This window comes from Centruroides sculpturatus, unplaced genomic scaffold (genome assembly GCF_000671375.1).
Source record: "Centruroides sculpturatus isolate CEXI.00-Female unplaced genomic scaffold, Cexi_2.0 scaffold479, whole genome shotgun sequence".
NCBI classification, from domain to species: Eukaryota; Metazoa; Arthropoda; class Arachnida; order Scorpiones; family Buthidae; genus Centruroides; species Centruroides sculpturatus.
In genome coordinates, this window is record NW_019384896.1 from 117,918 (window position 1) to 138,301 (window position 20,384).

At 29.5% G+C, this 20,384-nt stretch overlaps 1 protein-coding gene across 1 annotated transcript; it reads right to left on the reverse strand.

Moving 5' to 3' along the window:
* Positions 1–7,576: 7,576 nt before the first annotated feature.
* LOC111631401 lies at positions 7,577–11,996 on the reverse strand. The gene is made up of 3 exons (XM_023375639.1): positions 11,790–11,996; positions 9,871–9,989; positions 7,577–7,767 (listed from the first exon to the last, which is right to left on the reverse strand). Exons 1-3 carry the CDS (start codon positions 11,914–11,916, stop codon positions 7,642–7,644), a joined length of 372 nt encoding a protein of 123 aa, XP_023231407.1. The 5' UTR covers positions 11,917–11,996; the 3' UTR covers positions 7,577–7,641.
* Between the last annotated feature and the right edge of the window lie 8,388 nt (positions 11,997–20,384).

Below are 20,384 nucleotides of genomic sequence, written 5' to 3' on the forward strand. Positions count from 1 at the left end.
TATTCAGTTTAATGTTTTAATGATGATGTTGGTTTCCCATACTATAATTAATAATTTAAAAAATGTAGTTTACAAATAGTTTCATAAATTCTCTATAATCTGCACCACTCTATTAATTGCATTTCTCTAATATAGTTCCTAATCTAGCAGAAGATTATTAATGTCAAAACATAAGTAGTAAATTATAAAGAATAAATACAGAGTGATATATAATTCCATCAACCTAAAATTCATGCCTAACTAAATAGCAATGCAAACGAATTAATTTTATGGCTGTAAAAAAACTCAAAAGCCTGGAAAGAGCTTTTCTTGAGTGCTTTCCAGACTTCTGAGAAAAATAAATACATCAAACTTACTTAGGAAATGCAATTATATAATTTCTTGTTTTAAAAAATTAGGCATAAATGAAAAATATTAATATAATTTAACATATCTTGCATATTGAAGAATGATTTTTTTTACATTATCTCATAATAAGTGAAATATATAATACAGTATTTTTCCCTTTTTCCTAATTTACAAGAATGCATACATAATAAAACAAATATAATGAGAATTTAAAGTCAATTATATATTTTGATCTTAAGAAATACTTCATAGAATATCACATACAGTAGTACCTCGACTTACGCAAACCCGGAGTTACGCGATTTTCAAATCTCGTCGATTCGTCTTTTGTTTGAGCGCTACGCAACTCTTGATTACTCACCCCCACACTATTGTTCAGCTTACATGTTCGGACGTGTTGCACGGAATCGACACATAAATAACACAAAATAAATTGTAGCTATTTCTGTGTTTGCTATATCTACAGAGACTTGAGAGACTATGTGGTCATTTCTTGCAACCGTGAATAAATCAAAAGACGAGATAAGATTAACGAGAACATTTATTAGCTTACATACATCAGACTTGGATTTTACAGAAATTGCGAAATTATACCCGACTTATGCGAATTCGACTTACGCGGTTATCGCTCGGTCGCACCTATGGCGTAAGTTCGGGGTATTACCGTATATGATTATTATATTAATTATATTAATGTTTAACAAATATTTAACACAAACTTTACTGCAGAAATTTTTCTCAATAGTCATAAAATTATCAATGAAAAAATTTAAACTATTTTTCATTGTTGACTTTATTTTAAAAATTTTCCAATTTCAAATTCATGAATAAAAATTTGACTAAAAGATAAATGATATAAATGAACATTATTCTCATGTTTTACATAATAAGTACTGTGTAAGAAAATTAAATAACCAAACTAAGATATATGTAAAAGCATTATTTATTTAAACATTTAAAAATTAGCAATCATTTTCTTTGTCTTCATAAAAACTAAAAATTTAAAAACTAGTATTTTATTTTTATAATTTTGTTATAATAGCTTTTCATTGTTTAATAAAATCTATTGTGCAACTTAATAACATAAAAGTTATTGTATATCATAATTTAAATAGATTAAACCTTTAAACTATTTAGTAAAACTCTTTTTTAACTTTAAGCTTATCAACATAATTTGCTATTGTGATTCAGGAAGTTAACTACAATGAAAGCAATAATGATGATGATATAAAATATATGATAAAAATTTTCTAAATACAGCATTTAGAAAAAAATGGAGACTGATTCATACTCTTATTAATTAATAAAAATGTACAATTGAAATTATCAGCAGAATTTATATATTTTACTGTATATAATCATAAACTGAATCAAAAATATTGTTTTTTTGCTTTTTGCCCTTAATGTCTAACGTTATACTTGTGGAATATTAACTTAATACAGTTATTTTATGTTAGGGCTTATCACACCAGTGAACATAAACACAAAATTTCTTAAATTAAATATATATTTAAGTTTTCAAAAAGTGATTTTACAATAATTAAAATCAATATGTGCGCTGCTCATTTGCCAAATCGATTAATTCCATAAAATAAAAAGTGGAGAAAAGTGACAAATATACATTTTTTTTTAAAAATTTCTTTTAAAATATAAATTCAAATAAAGATTGTAGAATGTATTATTGTATATGTAGCTTTTATTTAATGACATAAAATGTATAAAATAGCATATATATGCTATAATCCTCATTATTATTATGATTTTGGTGTGATTGAGGGAGTTAATCGATTTGGTAAGTGAAAAATGTAGTAACATCAAATTCAGTTTTCACATGGTTTTTTATTATAGAAAAACTTCATTATCATACATTTTTTATTAAAGATTTTTTGCAAAAATGAATAATAATTGTTCTGTTACTGTTACAATGGTGCTATTATTATTTTGTTTAAATCAGTGTTTTTCAACCTTCTTGAATATGCGACCCCTTTACAAGTTAAAAAATTTTGGCGACCCCACGGCTATATTAAAACTATGTCAGTGATTTTAAAAACTACGTATTTAATTTTCTTTCTGTTGAGATTTAAATATCGATCAAAAAGCTAATTGTACTGTAAAATAAACAGCACAGACTTCTCACTGAAATTGTAGTTTTTTTTTATTGTAGTGTAGGACCTACAAACACTTGTCTTTTTCTTTTACCCACGACCCCCGTGTATGGCTTTGCGACCCACAGGTTGAAAAACACTGGTTTAAATTGATTATTCAGCAACATAAATGATGTCTTCTTTGTCAACTGTATTTGATGTCCCATTATGTTGATTTGTTCTTAAATTTTTATAAGAATCATATATCTCACGTTTAATAGGAGCAGGGCTGTGGAGTCGCGTAAAAATCTACCGACTCCAACTCTGATTTTTCCTTACCATCCGACTCCTACTCAGGGCAGACTTGTTACCAAAAGAGACCCGAAAATTCTGATGTCATCACATGACCTCAGAATAAAAGGTTCAATAAATAGAGTTTTAATAAAGATAGAACATAGAAACTTTTTATTCCAAAGCTAAAAGACTCCTCTAAGTAATGACACAGTCAATATATAAATATGTATTCGATAATTTTTACTTTTCCGGCTGTTATATATAACAGAGGAAAAGTGTAACACTCGATCAAAAAATGACCCCTCNAAGATTGTAGAATGTATTATTGTATATGTAGCTTTTATTTAATGACATAAAATGTATAAAATAGCATATATATGCTATAATCCTCATTATTATTATGATTTTGGTGTGATTGAGGGAGTTAATCGATTTGGTAAGTGAAAAATGTAGTAACATCAAATTCAGTTTTCACATGGTTTTTTATTATAGAAAAACTTCATTATCATACATTTTTTATTAAAGATTTTTTGCAAAAATGAATAATAATTGTTCTGTTACTGTTACAATGGTGCTATTATTATTTTGTTTAAATCAGTGTTTTTCAACCTTCTTGAATATGCGACCCCTTTACAAGTTAAAAAATTTTGGCGACCCCACGGCTATATTAAAACTATGTCAGTGATTTTAAAAACTACGTATTTAATTTTCTTTCTGTTGAGATTTAAATATCGATCAAAAAGCTAATTGTACTGTAAAATAAACAGCACAGACTTCTCACTGAAATTGTAGTTTTTTTTTATTGTAGTGTAGGACCTACAAACACTTGTCTTTTTCTTTTACCCACGACCCCCGTGTATGGCTTTGCGACCCACAGGTTGAAAAACACTGGTTTAAATTGATTATTCAGCAACATAAATGATGTCTTCTTTGTCAACTGTATTTGATGTCCCATTATGTTGATTTGTTCTTAAATTTTTATAAGAATCATATATCTCACGTTTAATAGGAGCAGGGCTGTGGAGTCGCGTAAAAATCTACCGACTCCAACTCTGATTTTTCCTTACCATCCGACTCCTACTCAGGGCAGACTTGTTACCAAAAGAGACCCGAAAATTCTGATGTCATCACATGACCTCAGAATAAAAGGTTCAATAAATAGAGTTTTAATAAAGATAGAACATAGAAACTTTTTATTCCAAAGCTAAAAGACTCCTCTAAGTAATGACACAGTCAATATATAAATATGTATTCGATAATTTTTACTTTTCCGGCTGTTATATATAACAGAGGAAAAGTGTAACACTCGATCAAAAAATGACCCCTCCCAAATTTTTACATTTTTGGAGTCGAGACACCTTGAAATTTCGAGATATGCAAAAGATTCGAGGTTTTTTCTATATGTGTGGATGTTAGACTGTGTGTGGGGGCATGATTTTGTTCACTCTGTTTAAAGCCTAATAATTTCTGTGGTCAGAAAGATTTGCAAAAGAAACACGGAGAGTCAAATTTGACGTGATTTCAATACTTTTCCATTGTATATACATAACAAGTTGGGAATTAAAAAGGAGTCGAAGTTGGTGGATTTTTTGACGACTCCGACTCTGGCTAAAACACTAAAACTCCACGACTCCGACTCCATAGCCCTGAATAGGAGAAATGAAAAAATTATTTTTAGTTTCATCCATTTTGATATAATGGCATAGCTTTTTTCTTCTAAAAACAATTATCACCAAAATTAAAACAATTGTTCAATATTCCACAAGTATACTTACTTCTGTGGAAGTTGGACTGTAACTAACTAATTTTTTTTTTTTTTTTTTTTTTTACTTTTTGTGATGAGATAACATTAAGTAATTTACCATTATCTACATGGCATTGGTCAGCGCACACTGCAATTGCAATGCTGCAGTGTGCACTGGTGGATTTACTACAGTATGGAGTTAATTAGATATTGGTTTCTGAAATAAAATTTTTTTCGACAGCCAATAAAATTTTGTCATTAAGTGGTATTAATCATTATTATTAGGGAAACTACAATGAATATAAAAAGTAATGAGTATATCAAGTGCTTTTTTACTAAAATTTAAAAAAATTCAAAATGTGGAGTTAATTGATTTGGCTTGTGAATGGCTAATATATAAATTTATAAAATACATCCAAAATGCATTTTAGACTTTAAAATAGTCCTTCAGTTGGTGCTTAAAAAAAATCGCAAGATAAAATATATAAAGTTATATTAAAAGGCTGAAAGAACGATGAAGACATCACAACTAATAAATTGGCATTATCTCATTGATGCTATACAATAATTTCAATCTTTTTCACATTTCACAACCAAGCCAGCCATGAAGAGTTAGTTGATGTCTCTGAAGGATTGACTGAAACATTACACAAATTAAAAAGAAGAATAGCAATCTCAGTACAACCATTTGCATATTTATACAACCTAGATAATGCCAATTTATTAGTTGTGATGTCTTCATTGTTCTTTCAGCCTTTCAATATAACTTTTATATATTTTATTTTGTGATTTTTTTGAAAAATCAACTGAAGAGGGACTATTTTGAAGTCTAAAATGCATTTGAGTGTATTTTATATAATATATACATATTGGTTTTAATTATTGTAAAATCTTTTTTAAAACATAAATATATGTTAAATTTAAGAAATTTTGTGTTCATGTTCACTGGTGTGGTAAGCCCTAACATAAAGTAACTGTATTAAGTTAGTAGAAATGTTGGATCAAAAATAGTTATGAAACTGACTTTGAAATTGGACATTCCTTGAGATCAAATTTAGTCTTGAAGAAGACTAAATTTGTTTGTCTAGAAATAAGTATTTCTAAACTGGTGGTTATTAATTGGTAAATTAATGCTATTTCTTTCTTTACATTTTATGTGAGTACAGACACAAAAGTAGCATAAATTTTTAAATTTCAAAATATGCATGTAAGATTCAAATGTAGATTGGTTTTGAGTTTTACAGTTAAACACACAATTTTATATTCATAAAGTTTTTATTCACAATACAGGATACCCTTGTACAACATAGTACTTCTACAACATGGTTTCGCTCTAGCAGTTTGAAAATTGGGGATATCCCCCATACAACATGGCTTCCAGTTTTGTTCTAATAAGTTCAAAGCAAGCATGTTGTCTCAAACTTGCCCATGGATTTTAGAATATTAAAATTTTCAAATTATTTTGTGTTTTTCATCAGGTTTACTTTAATCAAAACCAATAGCAGAAGGAAGAAAAAATTGCAATAACTTTCCTACCAATCAGATGTTGTCGTTGCTTTCGTACTTTACCCATTAAGACTGTCACTGTGTTTTCTTTTTATAGATTAATCTTTGTATTTAGTAAAGTTTACTTAAACATTTTTAGGTAAGTGTTGTCAAAAATTTTTTTTAACCGTATGTATTACTTACCTACAAATGGTTACTTCATTCATAAAAATGACAAACAAAATACAGCAGTATCTCAATACTCAAACAATTCAGTATTCAAATGCAAATTTTGGAAAAAAAAATCGCTCAGTACTCGACTGAACAAATGCAATCCACTAGAACAAAATTTCAATTAATAACATATTTCTATTTTGTCATCTATAAAAATGTTTTATTATAAAAATAAAAAAAATATGAAAATGTTGCCAATACCTCTGATCAAGATCAATAAAAAAGATGAGATTGATGACAATTTGTAAAAAGAAAATGCCCTTGTTTAATTAAAATTAATGTTAATATGTAATACAGTACTTTTAATTGTGATTGTTAATTAATTTTTAATTGGAAATAAATTATCGATTGCTTTAATAAACATATTTCTCTTAGTAACAAAAAGAGTAATATACTTGTGTTAACTTCTGGAACATAACCCTATGTTTTGCTTTAGTCCTTTGTTTTGTATAACATGGATTTGCATAACATGGAACTTTTTTGAAACATAATTATCATGTTACATGAGGGATACCTGTACATGCATATATAGTAAAAACTAGCCCCTAACTGCCTTTAGTAGTCCACACCCAACATTGTGCTTTGTGATACTCTCATAATTGTGTTGCAATTTATGATAATTTTTTAACATTATTAGTTGTGTATATATATATTTATATTTATATTAATTAAATAATTATAAATAATATTTTAAAGATCTATTAAAGAGTAATCAATGGTAAGACAAAATGATAATGCAATTATTTAAAATAATAAAAACAAATTAAAAATATGCAAATGGCACTTAAGTTAATCATTCAGTGGACATTGATATAGTGTATGAGATGTTGAAGGTTCAACTAGACATCTAATAAGGCCTAATATATATGACCTTTTTGAGATTTCAGATTTTTCTGGTAATATACTCAATACCTCCTTTTGAATTCATTATTTATTTCTCTGGAAGAAGTCTAGTTCAAACATTTCATGTCAGTGAGTAAATGAGTAAGTCAGTCAGTCAGTCAGTGCTTTATTATATAGATATTTATAAATATACTTTCTTTTGTACGTAGCTTTATTATATAGATATTTATAAATATACTTTCTTCATTTTACCAAAATGATCAATTTCTAAGAGTTAAAATTCTTTCGCACAGTTTCTTAGAAATTGATCATAATATACAATTATATCTATCTTATAATTGTTTATTATTTAAATTTATGTAACAGATAAAATCTCAGAATAACTGGATAATGAATATTTGTCATAATAAATTTATATAAAGAATGTAAATAATTAATTCTTAATAATATATCATTAATAAAATTTCATAAAAATATATATCAATCATTGTCAAGTTTTATTTTAATAAAAGAAATAGTGAAATTTTAATTTAGAACAAAATCAAATCTTGACTTACTATTAAATATTTTATTCTATTTATTTTACTTACAACTTCTATTAATAATACATTAATTTTTAGGTATAGGATAAGCTTTCAGAAGATTACTAATTTGTTTTGCTGTCATATCTTTTAATTTTTGTCCTGGAACAAGTTTGCCTTCCACTTGTTGCTTCTTCCTTTTATCAACAGAAGCCTAAAAATTTATATGTAATTATTTTAATAATATTTTAAATTTTCAATTTTATTATTAATAAAAGTAATAGAACTAAACAACTGCTGGATTACATTGTGCTACTTTTCTGTGATTATATTTAATTAATTACTAAGTAATTTGTCACCAGAGAAAGGCATTAGGCACCATCTCTTATTAAATATAGTAATTATAATTAAATTAATATTTATTAAATAATTTAGAATATTATGGAAGAAAAGAATCAGCCCGGAGTGGGACCCAAACCCACAACTCCCACTTACTGTGCAGATGCGTTGCCAGTTACGCCACCCGAGCCTCCAGTCTGTTCTCTTCCAGACATATTTAAATATAATATAACCATCCTTGGTTACTTATGGTGCCAACTGGGGATGACTTCAGCACCCTCATCCTATAAATTCCTACTCATGGCACTCAGCCAGCCATTGCTCAACCCCGGGATGGTATATACATACATAAACATATGTACCAAATATAGTATAATATATTATAATACCAAACAAATATAATACTTATTAAATATTAATTTACTTATAATAATTAAATTTAATAAGAGATGGCACCTAACACCTACATCTAGTACTAAATTATTTAGAATTTAATTTAAAATAACAGTGATAAAGTATCTCATAGTCATTTGGTATACTGTATTACTAAAATATTGGGCTTCTGCATATTGTAACATTTTAAATCACATTTGCACAGTCCAGACATATAGCTTCAGCATGTTAAGAATTAATAAGTGTTTTCAGTATATTTAGAATATAAATTTCTAATATATTATTCATTTCTATAATAATGAAGTATATGTATAATATAATGTTTAAAAAGTTTAGAGGTAATATTTGTGTATACAGTAGACCCCCCTATAACGCTTAGATACGTTCCACGCTAATCGAATTTTATGTTATAGGAATGATTAAATACATGATCCAATCGCAGCCCGATAGGTGGGAACTTTACGGACTAAGGCTGTTTGAAAGGTTTTCTTCTATAAAATTAACCGATTCTAGACTAATTCCACTCAACATTTCCAAAACACGTATAATTTTTTGGGAGTAATCCGTATAAACTATGCTATAAACAAAAAATTATAGGATTACTTACCGAGTGTGTACCGTTCGACTACGCCGTTGCTTAAAGCTGGTTTTCATCGCGGAACAGCACATGAAACGGCGGCCGCGATTTCTAATAACGAATTTTTCGCATAAAAATAACTTGACCTTTGGAGACATCATTAATATAAATAATTTTTATGGCCGTTGAATAAGAAGTGTTTCTTTCACAAGAAATGTATAAAATTAGTGCTGTATTAGACTTACGGTACCTAATTTACATACTGTACAGACGATAATAAACTCAACTTACTAGCCTAAAATCTCCGTAGCGTGTTGCCAGGCGGCAGAAAGCATATATATAATTATAATAAAGTTACAATAAATTAAGTTAATATATAATTATATATACAGTACCTAATTTATATATAATTAATATATAATTATATGTACAGTACCTAATTTATATATAATTTATATATAATACTAAACAGACGATAGCAAACTCAATTTAGCCGCTCCGTAGCGTGGCGCAGGGTCGGAGGAAAGTAGTTCGGCTGCTCATCCACTATTGGTCCAGACTCTATCAATCTTGTCGTGAAACGACGTTATAGGAGGTACTTTATACGAAAGGTTCTACAATTTTTTCGCTACGTTATAGGAATTGTCGTTATAGGAACGTACGTTATAGGGGGGTCGACTGTATTTAATATGTATAAATTATCACTACAGTGTTTATTTTTATTTTTAAAAAATTAAATAGCTGAGGCAGTGTCAAATGTTACATATTGTATTTTACTTAAAATGTGAAAATTCAGATAATCATTTCATTTCAATTCCTGAAGATCAAGTCTGCCTGTCCAAAATATTATGGATAATATATTTGTTTTAATTGCAATTACTCTTAAGTAATTTGGATAATTTTTCTTTATAAAAATTAATTATATTTTTCTAGAGAATTATTTTACCCAAAAGATAAATAATTCTGAGAACTAATAATTAATTATAATTAATCAAACATAATACTTACAAGATGATTCAAATAACAATTCTGTAAAGAATCTATTTCTTTTTTGCAAAATGTTTCGTTGAATTCACCTCTCTCAAAACAGGATAATAATGATAAAACTTCATTAAGACATGCAACATCTAGAAAAATAAAATATACAAATTAAAAATTTAATAATTTAGATAATCTACTCAAACATTATCTTTACACAAATTTTTGTAAAAGCAAAAAGTTTTTATGTTTTAATTTATTTTAATTATATTTTGCTGATATTATAATATAAGGTCTGGTTAGGTAATTGCACCTTTCTGTAATATCTCATAAGCCAATCAAAATTAAACTGATACCAATAAATAGATTTTCAGCTCAATCTTAAGTACAGCTATTGATATTACTTCAGCTTTCCTTCATTGTTTGCTATTACTTCTCAAAAGAAACTAGCTTTATATTAATAAAATATATTCCAAGTTATAAAAGAATAATTGTTTAATGAACTAACAATGAAAATCCTTAAGTAAATCAATTTACTATCAAATATGTTAGATCTGGATTTTTCATTCAAAGCTGTAATAGGAGAGGACAAGCCAAGTAATAGAACCTACTTCACGTTACAGTATATATTTAAATAAGAAGCAATTTCTATGGAAAACTGATATATTCAAATTAAAAATTTGTTTTTCATGTAATTTCCAAAGTGAGTAATAGGATTCTAAGTTTACAATAACTGGAGATGCTCAGTTATTGTAAACTTAGAATTTCTGCTCTGAGACACTAAGGGGATCTCTTTAGCAAGCCCATTATGGATTTGGTCAGGCCTACAATGGGGCAGCTGGATGGTGAGGGATGGAGCCCGACATATCTGGATGGACCACAACCTGAAAAATTCCTGGGGCTTTTGACCAGTCTGGATTCAATCCCAGGTCCCCAGAGCAGTAAGCTGCCACCTTGACCACTTGGTTATACAGCCGTCTGCTCAGGATTGTTGACAAAAAGGACCACGGTCCAAGATATAATCCTTTACAAGATAATCACTCTCTACTGATATTATATATATAAATATTAACAGATAATTGAATACTGCTCATACTGGATAGAAAACTTTAATACAAGAAGAAGCAGGAAAGATTGCAGATGTGAATGACTGTTGGAACATTAATAAAGCTGTAGACCAAACACCAGGAGCAAGAAGTCAAAGAACCATACTTCTACATCTGACCCTTCACAAGATATAGCCCTCCAAAAATCAGCCTACCTCTGGGTGCAATTGGGAGTTACATGGTTGCTAAGCCCAATTAATGTTTAGCAGACAGCCCAGCATGATGGTCAGACATTCTAACAATATCTATTGATAAAGAATAAAAAAAAAAGTCAGATATGTGACCCTTCAGAAGATATTTGCCTCCAAATGAAAAAATTCCAACAGCAGCAGTTCAGGTTGCCATCTTGCTTGAGGACATCACAATTGCAAGGAAGCTGTATTATGCGAACGATGAACAGTGTCTTCTACTGACCAAAACAGTTTTGACCTCAAACCAGTACTACTATCTATTCTCCATGCTCTGCATCCGTCAAGGCTTGCCGCGACACTCTGCATATAAGCATGCACTTTTGCGCTTGTACCTCAGTGGCCATGTAAAGGTGGGCTCCCCACTTCCCTAAAACTACATAACATAAAGTACTCCACAGTCAAGTGGTCTACTCAAAGCATAGTCATATGGGCTAAATAGTTAAACGCGTTAATCTTAACGGAGCACGCGGCGTGACTCTTGGAAGTAGGCTGATTTCGAGGGGTCACACGTAGAGGTATGTTTCCTTTGACTCTTTCGATCCTATGGAATGATCTACAGCTCTGTTTATGTCATAACAGTGTCATTCACATCTGCAAATCGTGCCATTGAGGGCACAAATATCCATTTCGTATAAAAATTAAAAACAATAACCATTAATTCGTGATCCTTTCCCTGACACTTTGTCCTTCAATGCTAGAGGTAACATTTCTCGAAATTTGATGGGCGGAAGGGCTGGCCTTCTGCCATTTCCCATCAAAACAGCTGTTAAACGAGTCATTTAAAAGTTTCTTAAAGATTTACTTTACAGCCTGAGAAAATAAAACACCACGAGGGTAGCCATTAGGACTGCAGCACAACCTAGCGGTAACAAACATAAATAATAATAATCATAATTTAATATAATTATTTTATTAATATTATCTGTCAAGTCAAAATTATTTTTTCGATATGAAAAATCATAAAATATAAAAGATAAATTTTTACATAACATTATTATTTTCCATCTCGCGGATAAAAGAACTTTTTACCCAATACTATCGTGGGATCGGCCAGGCCAAGAATGCGGCGGCCGAAAAATTTCTGGAGGTTTTTCGACGTCCACATTTGTTCTTTATAAACCGACAGTTTAACCGTTTCGGCCATCCAGGCATCTTACACATAGCTATCACAGAAGTTATATATTTTCCGAGGTACTGAAACGACATTTCGGAATATTTAGAAGGCATTTCTATAAAAAAAAAATAATAATAATTAGTACCAAAAATCACTACTAAGACACTCTTGGCACTGCAAGCAACAAATATTTTATTTGTACAACACATATGCCCATACATAGAGCTTAACAATACATGGGATAATGCTCAATAAGGTCCGCATTCTAAAGATGTAAAATTTAAATGCGATGAATTATATGTTCAATGGCTGACCGTAATTGATCTCTCTGCGATTCTTCTCGCACAAGGCGCGATTTTGTCTTTTAAAGTTGTCAAAAAAGTTAATTACGACTCCGTGTAGCTTTGTTTGCTTTAATCGCCATTCTTTAAACCATAATCTGATTTGGAAGCAAAGCAAAATTTTCCGTCTAGAGCCACTTTTGCTCACTAGGAGCGCTGCGATTAGGATTTAGGCTAAAAGCGAGTCGACTATATACAAAACTGATACGTAACTCGACTTTTAAATTCAGAAGCTTCTGAAAAATATATTTTCTCAATAAATTCATTAAAAATATCTTAAATTCTTATAAAATAATATCGATTCATTAATAATTAATACAATTAACTTATAAGAATAAAATTTTCATATAAAATAGTTTATGAAAGCTTTGAGTTATATTGTAAACTGATTATATAGTATTTTTTAAAAATTACAACTTATGCAATAATAAAAACATCTTACACAACATTGTACTGTATTATTTTGGTACTTCATTAAAAAGATTATGTTTAACTGCAGATTGTAGTACAGTACCTCAGTATTTCACCACCAAAGTTCCTTTTCTTCTGGTGACTTCTTCCCTGAACTTCTCCACTACCTGGCTGAGGAGAATACACACACACAATCGTAATGAAAATTCTACCAATGTCCAACTTAACGCTCATAATTCTATCACACCTTCGTTTAACCTCACAGACTGTCTTTTAGAGCTTTATCAACTATGATACTAACTCCATTCCTTCTTCCCTCATTCGCTCCACTCGCAAACAGTTTGTACCCTTCACTAAGTTCTTTATTTCCTTTCCATCTTGTCTCTTGCAGGCACAAAATGTTCACTCTCCTTTTTTGCATAAGATTAAGTAACTCTCTACTCTTCCCATTCAATGTTCCGATGTTTAAAGTACCTATTCTTATACTTGTTTTATTCCTCTTCCCTTTCTGCACTAACTTTTTTAGCCGAACCCGTCTTTGGTTCGGTAGCCCAAGCTCATTTGACACAATTTTCGGGCGACATGACTACTAAGCTAGTCTGCCATCTAGATTATTAACAATATTTTCATAAAATTATCCAAACTTTTATTATAGGTATGAATTTAATGTAAATGGGATAACTTTCTTGCCAATTTAGTGTTATGTTTTGAAGCAAATACAGTATCTTGTTTCTCCACCTTGCAAAATAGTGCAGTTTGCAAATGATGTAAAAATGTACAACTCTTTTTGTTATAGCAATTTTGTGCCTGACATTTTCACATCGCATTTGAAATCCACCTATTCTAAATTCAATGCCTCTTCGTTAAAACCGACAATTTCCAGCTCGTTTCTTTAAAAACAGATATCTAAAACCGAATCAACAATCGTATATTCAGATTCAGATTCAGATATTTATTTTGTATATGTCACAAGACATATCCCGGTGCCGCTTGTGCATAACCGGGTGAATACAAGTATATAATATTAANTGCAATTGCAATGCTGCAGTGTGCACTGGTGGATTTACTACAGTATGGAGTTAATTAGATATTGGTTTCTGAAATAAAATTTTTTTCGACAGCCAATAAAATTTTGTCATTAAGTGGTATTAATCATTATTATTAGGGAAACTACAATGAATATAAAAAGTAATGAGTATATCAAGTGCTTTTTTACTAAAATTTAAAAAAATTCAAAATGTGGAGTTAATTGATTTGGCTTGTGAATGGCTAATATATAAATTTATAAAATACATCCAAAATGCATTTTAGACTTTAAAATAGTCCTTCAGTTGGTGCTTAAAAAAAATCGCAAGATAAAATATATAAAGTTATATTAAAAGGCTGAAAGAACGATGAAGACATCACAACTAATAAATTGGCATTATCTCATTGATGCTATACAATAATTTCAATCTTTTTCACATTTCACAACCAAGCCAGCCATGAAGAGTTAGTTGATGTCTCTGAAGGATTGACTGAAACATTACACAAATTAAAAAGAAGAATAGCAATCTCAGTACAACCATTTGCATATTTATACAACCTAGATAATGCCAATTTATTAGTTGTGATGTCTTCATTGTTCTTTCAGCCTTTCAATATAACTTTTATATATTTTATTTTGTGATTTTTTTGAAAAATCAACTGAAGAGGGACTATTTTGAAGTCTAAAATGCATTTGAGTGTATTTTATATAATATATACATATTGGTTTTAATTATTGTAAAATCTTTTTTAAAACATAAATATATGTTAAATTTAAGAAATTTTGTGTTCATGTTCACTGGTGTGGTAAGCCCTAACATAAAGTAACTGTATTAAGTTAGTAGAAATGTTGGATCAAAAATAGTTATGAAACTGACTTTGAAATTGGACATTCCTTGAGATCAAATTTAGTCTTGAAGAAGACTAAATTTGTTTGTCTAGAAATAAGTATTTCTAAACTGGTGGTTATTAATTGGTAAATTAATGCTATTTCTTTCTTTACATTTTATGTGAGTACAGACACAAAAGTAGCATAAATTTTTAAATTTCAAAATATGCATGTAAGATTCAAATGTAGATTGGTTTTGAGTTTTACAGTTAAACACACAATTTTATATTCATAAAGTTTTTATTCACAATACAGGATACCCTTGTACAACATAGTACTTCTACAACATGGTTTCGCTCTAGCAGTTTGAAAATTGGGGATATCCCCCATACAACATGGCTTCCAGTTTTGTTCTAATAAGTTCAAAGCAAGCATGTTGTCTCAAACTTGCCCATGGATTTTAGAATATTAAAATTTTCAAATTATTTTGTGTTTTTCATCAGGTTTACTTTAATCAAAACCAATAGCAGAAGGAAGAAAAAATTGCAATAACTTTCCTACCAATCAGATGTTGTCGTTGCTTTCGTACTTTACCCATTAAGACTGTCACTGTGTTTTCTTTTTATAGATTAATCTTTGTATTTAGTAAAGTTTACTTAAACATTTTTAGGTAAGTGTTGTCAAAAATTTTTTTTAACCGTATGTATTACTTACCTACAAATGGTTACTTCATTCATAAAAATGACAAACAAAATACAGCAGTATCTCAATACTCAAACAATTCAGTATTCAAATGCAAATTTTGGAAAAAAAAATCGCTCAGTACTCGACTGAACAAATGCAATCCACTAGAACAAAATTTCAATTAATAACATATTTCTATTTTGTCATCTATAAAAATGTTTTATTATAAAAATAAAAAAAATATGAAAATGTTGCCAATACCTCTGATCAAGATCAATAAAAAAGATGAGATTGATGACAATTTGTAAAAAGAAAATGCCCTTGTTTAATTAAAATTAATGTTAATATGTAATACAGTACTTTTAATTGTGATTGTTAATTAATTTTTAATTGGAAATAAATTATCGATTGCTTTAATAAACATATTTCTCTTAGTAACAAAAAGAGTAATATACTTGTGTTAACTTCTGGAACATAACCCTATGTTTTGCTTTAGTCCTTTGTTTTGTATAACATGGATTTGCATAACATGGAACTTTTTTGAAACATAATTATCATGTTACATGAGGGATACCTGTACATGCATATATAGTAAAAACTAGCCCCTAACTGCCTTTAGTAGTCCACACCCAACATTGTGCTTTGTGATACTCTCATAATTGTGTTGCAATTTATGATAATTTTTTAACATTATTAGTTGTGTATATATATATTTATATTTATATTAATTAAATAATTATAAATAATATTTTAAAGATCTATTAAAGAGTAATCAATGGTAAGACAAAATGATAATGCAATTATTTAAAATAATAAAAACAAATTAAAAATATGCAAATGGCACTTAAGTTAATCATTCAGTGGACATTGATATAGTGTATGAGATGTTGAAGGTTCAACTAGACATCTAATAAGGCCTAATATATATGACCTTTTTGAGATTTCAGATTTTTCTGGTAATATACTCAATACCTCCTTTTGAATTCATTATTTATTTCTCTGGAAGAAGTCTAGTTCAAACATTTCATGTCAGTGAGTAAATGAGTAAGTCAGTCAGTCAGTCAGTCATGACAAGTAATTTTATATATTTAGCTTCTCTTATTAAATATAGTAATTATAATTAAATTAATATTTATTAAATAATTTAGAATATTATGGAAGAAAAGAATCAGCCCGGAGTGGGACCCAAACCCACAACTCCCACTTACTGTGCAGATGCGTTGCCAGTTACGCCACCCGAGCCTCCAGTCTGTTCTCTTCCAGACATATTTAAATATAATATAACCATCCTTGGTTACTTATGGTGCCAACTGGGGATGACTTCAGCACCCTCATCCTATAAATTCCTACTCATGGCACTCAGCCAGCCATTGCTCAACCCCGGGATGGTATATACATACATAAACATATGTACCAAATATAGTATAATATATTATAATACCAAACAAATATAATACTTATTAAATATTAATTTACTTATAATAATTAAATTTAATAAGAGATGGCACCTAACACCTACATCTAGTACTAAATTATTTAGAATTTAATTTAAAATAACAGTGATAAAGTATCTCATAGTCATTTGGTATACTGTATTACTAAAATATTGGGCTTCTGCATATTGTAACATTTTAAATCACATTTGCACAGTCCAGACATATAGCTTCAGCATGTTAAGAATTAATAAGTGTTTTCAGTATATTTAGAATATAAATTTCTAATATATTATTCATTTCTATAATAATGAAGTATATGTATANTATCCTATATAAGTATAATTGACACAGTTGAATCCCTTAAACTATCCCGAATCGAAAATATATAATATTATAATCGTATATTATAAAAAAGTCAAAAAATAAAACTGAAATAACTAAAGAAAGTACAAAAACACTTTTAAAAATACACACGTGCTAACTTGAGGTGAGCAATTCAGGTGGGAATTGTTCCTTCAAGTTACTAAAGACACTAAACTAGTTACTCAAGTTACTTCCCTCAAGTTACTCAAGACACTAAACTACTAACACATTCTTCATTCTGTATTTCTTCTACAAATATGATTTTACACGGAACGGCGAATTCTTCATCTGGATTTCAACTTGAATTAATGAAAATGTTCCACGGTTTTTGGGAATGATCAAATTAGTTTAAAGTATTTATTAGAGTTCGTAATTATTTATTACTGACCAACAGATATGTCCGGTGTTGCCCGTCCAAACAGGAAAATGGTTACCGGAACCGTCTACCTTAATTGTTCCCAGGAACCGTCTAGTCAAACTGTTCCGATGGAACCGTCTAGCTCAAGGATGGCCAACGTTTTTTACAGGCGTGTCTATAAATGGGCATAAAGTTTTTGGCGGACCACTGTCCCCTAATCCGGTTTAAATTACCATCCCCTAATCCGGTTTAAATTAGTAGTTAAAAATGAATTAAATAACATTAAAAGTAAACAGGTATTGTTAGGTGGATGTAAAAACAAATATTAAATAAGCCACTAGCGTTAGTTTGAAAGGAGCCTTTTTATTGAAAGGAGAACAAAAAAAAAAAAAAAAAAAAAAAAAAAAAAAAAAAAAAAAAAAAAAAAAANTTGAGGTTGATAACAGGCGGGCCTTGTGTTGGCCACCTCTGATGTCGCTTAACGGTTCTGATGAAACCGTTCTGTCCGAACAGTTTCTCACTCAGATCATTTCCAACAGATTCAGTTCCGCTGCCGGAACTGGTGTTAATTTACACAACTTTCGCCAATTTCTCAAGCGTCTAGAACCTGAGCGAGCATTAGTTCTAAATTATGATGCTTTCGGAGAACAGCCGATGCCTAAAGTAGTTCTAAAATAGCTAAAGTGTCCAATCATGCTGATTTTAGAGATTGTATTCTGATTTCAAATATGTACTGAATTTTAAAGTCGCACTGATTAAGAAAAAGAATTTCCGAATAGTTCTCCTAGCAAACATTACTTCCCCTCCACTTATACTTGGCTGAGTGTGAGGAGGTTTTAGTCTTGAACCCTGTCTCTTCTCTATAACTATCTTAAGTATCCTTTCCAAAATACAGTCGGCCCCCCTATAACACTGTTGATAATTTCGTTTTATATGAATTCCATGTTGTATGAGTCACTTAGATTTTACAAATACGTAAGCCGTTCACAGCCCGGCACACGTATTTGTAAAATGTAAGTGACTCGTACAACATGGAATTTATATAATACGGAATTATCAACAGAGTTATAGGGGGGGTCGACTGTAATGTTGTCTAGATAATATTATGGTTGCGTAGGTCATGTGAGTAATGAATTTATAATTATCTCTTTCTGCCCTGTGGTTACTAAGAGGGTCTTTTCTAGCAAACGCATTATGGGTTCAGCCAGGCCTACAATGGGCGGCAGGGTGGTGAGAGAGGGGAACGATATATCCGTCCGGATCACTTCCTCCCGAAAAATCCCTGTTCCTTCAGAGCGATAGGATGCCACATTAACCATTCAGCCATTCGGTCGGAGCTGAATTATTTATGAAAAAACATGAGGGTCTAAGCAGGATTTATATTTTGCTGTTCTCTGCACATAATTTAAAAAATCCAGTAACGAGTTACTTAACTTTTCCGGCAACATTTTAAATTGCGTATTTGGAGCCATCTGTTATAATATTTTAGTTTTTTGGCTGATGCCATACTTTCTGTTATATATAACAGAGCCGTGAAAGTAAAAAAAATAATAATAATAATTATTCACTATTTCAAAGTTATGCAAGTTATTTAAAAGAACTTAACTTTAAAAAATATATATTGAATTACATATTATTTAAATTATAATAGTGTATTAATGATGATATTTGGCTCTAGAGGTTTGTTTATTAACCTTCAGAATAAAGAATTTTTGAAAAAAAACCTTAATGTTTTCATTGTTCATAACAATAAGGACTTTAAGATGTGAAAAAATAACTATTAGAATTTATTACTTAAACAAAAACAAGCATTGTTTAATATAATTATGAATAAGGAACCTTTGTAAACAAGTATAGGCCTATAACTTATATTATACAAATAAATATAATAAATTAGATACACTCATTCATTTTACCAAAACAACAAATTCAATCATTTCGTTCATTTGTCAGTTATCCACTTCATACCAGAGACAATTTTAATATGAAAAGAGACATTCTGACTTAAATACTGCTCAAATTTATCTATGCAATAAATTAATTTTGTATTATTAATCTAGTCTATACTATGCTCCAATTCTGTATCTTCAATACAATATATGAACAGTCATTTTCTAGGATTATCACATCCCTAGACACCATAATCACCAATCAACTACTTTATTTTATCCAGATTCATTTCAGAAATTGCAATATTTCCCTCTTCGATGGGTCTTTTTCCATACAAGCAAAACAATTTTCCGATACTGCAACACTACAATAAATATATAAAGTACATAAATTGGTGTCCACTAAAAGCAGTTAAACATTTTACCTTCCAATTGTTTAACTACTCTCATACTTTAATCATTTCCATCTTTTTAATATTAAGGATGTGATAATTACTATAAAATTATAGCACTTTGACAGTTCGTATATTGATAATGTATTATTATCAATATATTCTTTTTGCATGTTTTGGCTTAAAGCTGAAGTTAATTTCTTAATCAGGTTAAAGTATTCAAAGAAATACATCTGGTTTTGTTAATCACAAAGATATTTGATATTTTGAAAACAAGATAATTAAGTACTGTATATTTCAAAAGAAAAAAAAACATAACGTTCCTTTAGTTATGAATTTCTATGTTATAAAATCTTATCATGTGGATACTCTAGAAATTTACATAGTCTTAATTGATTATATTA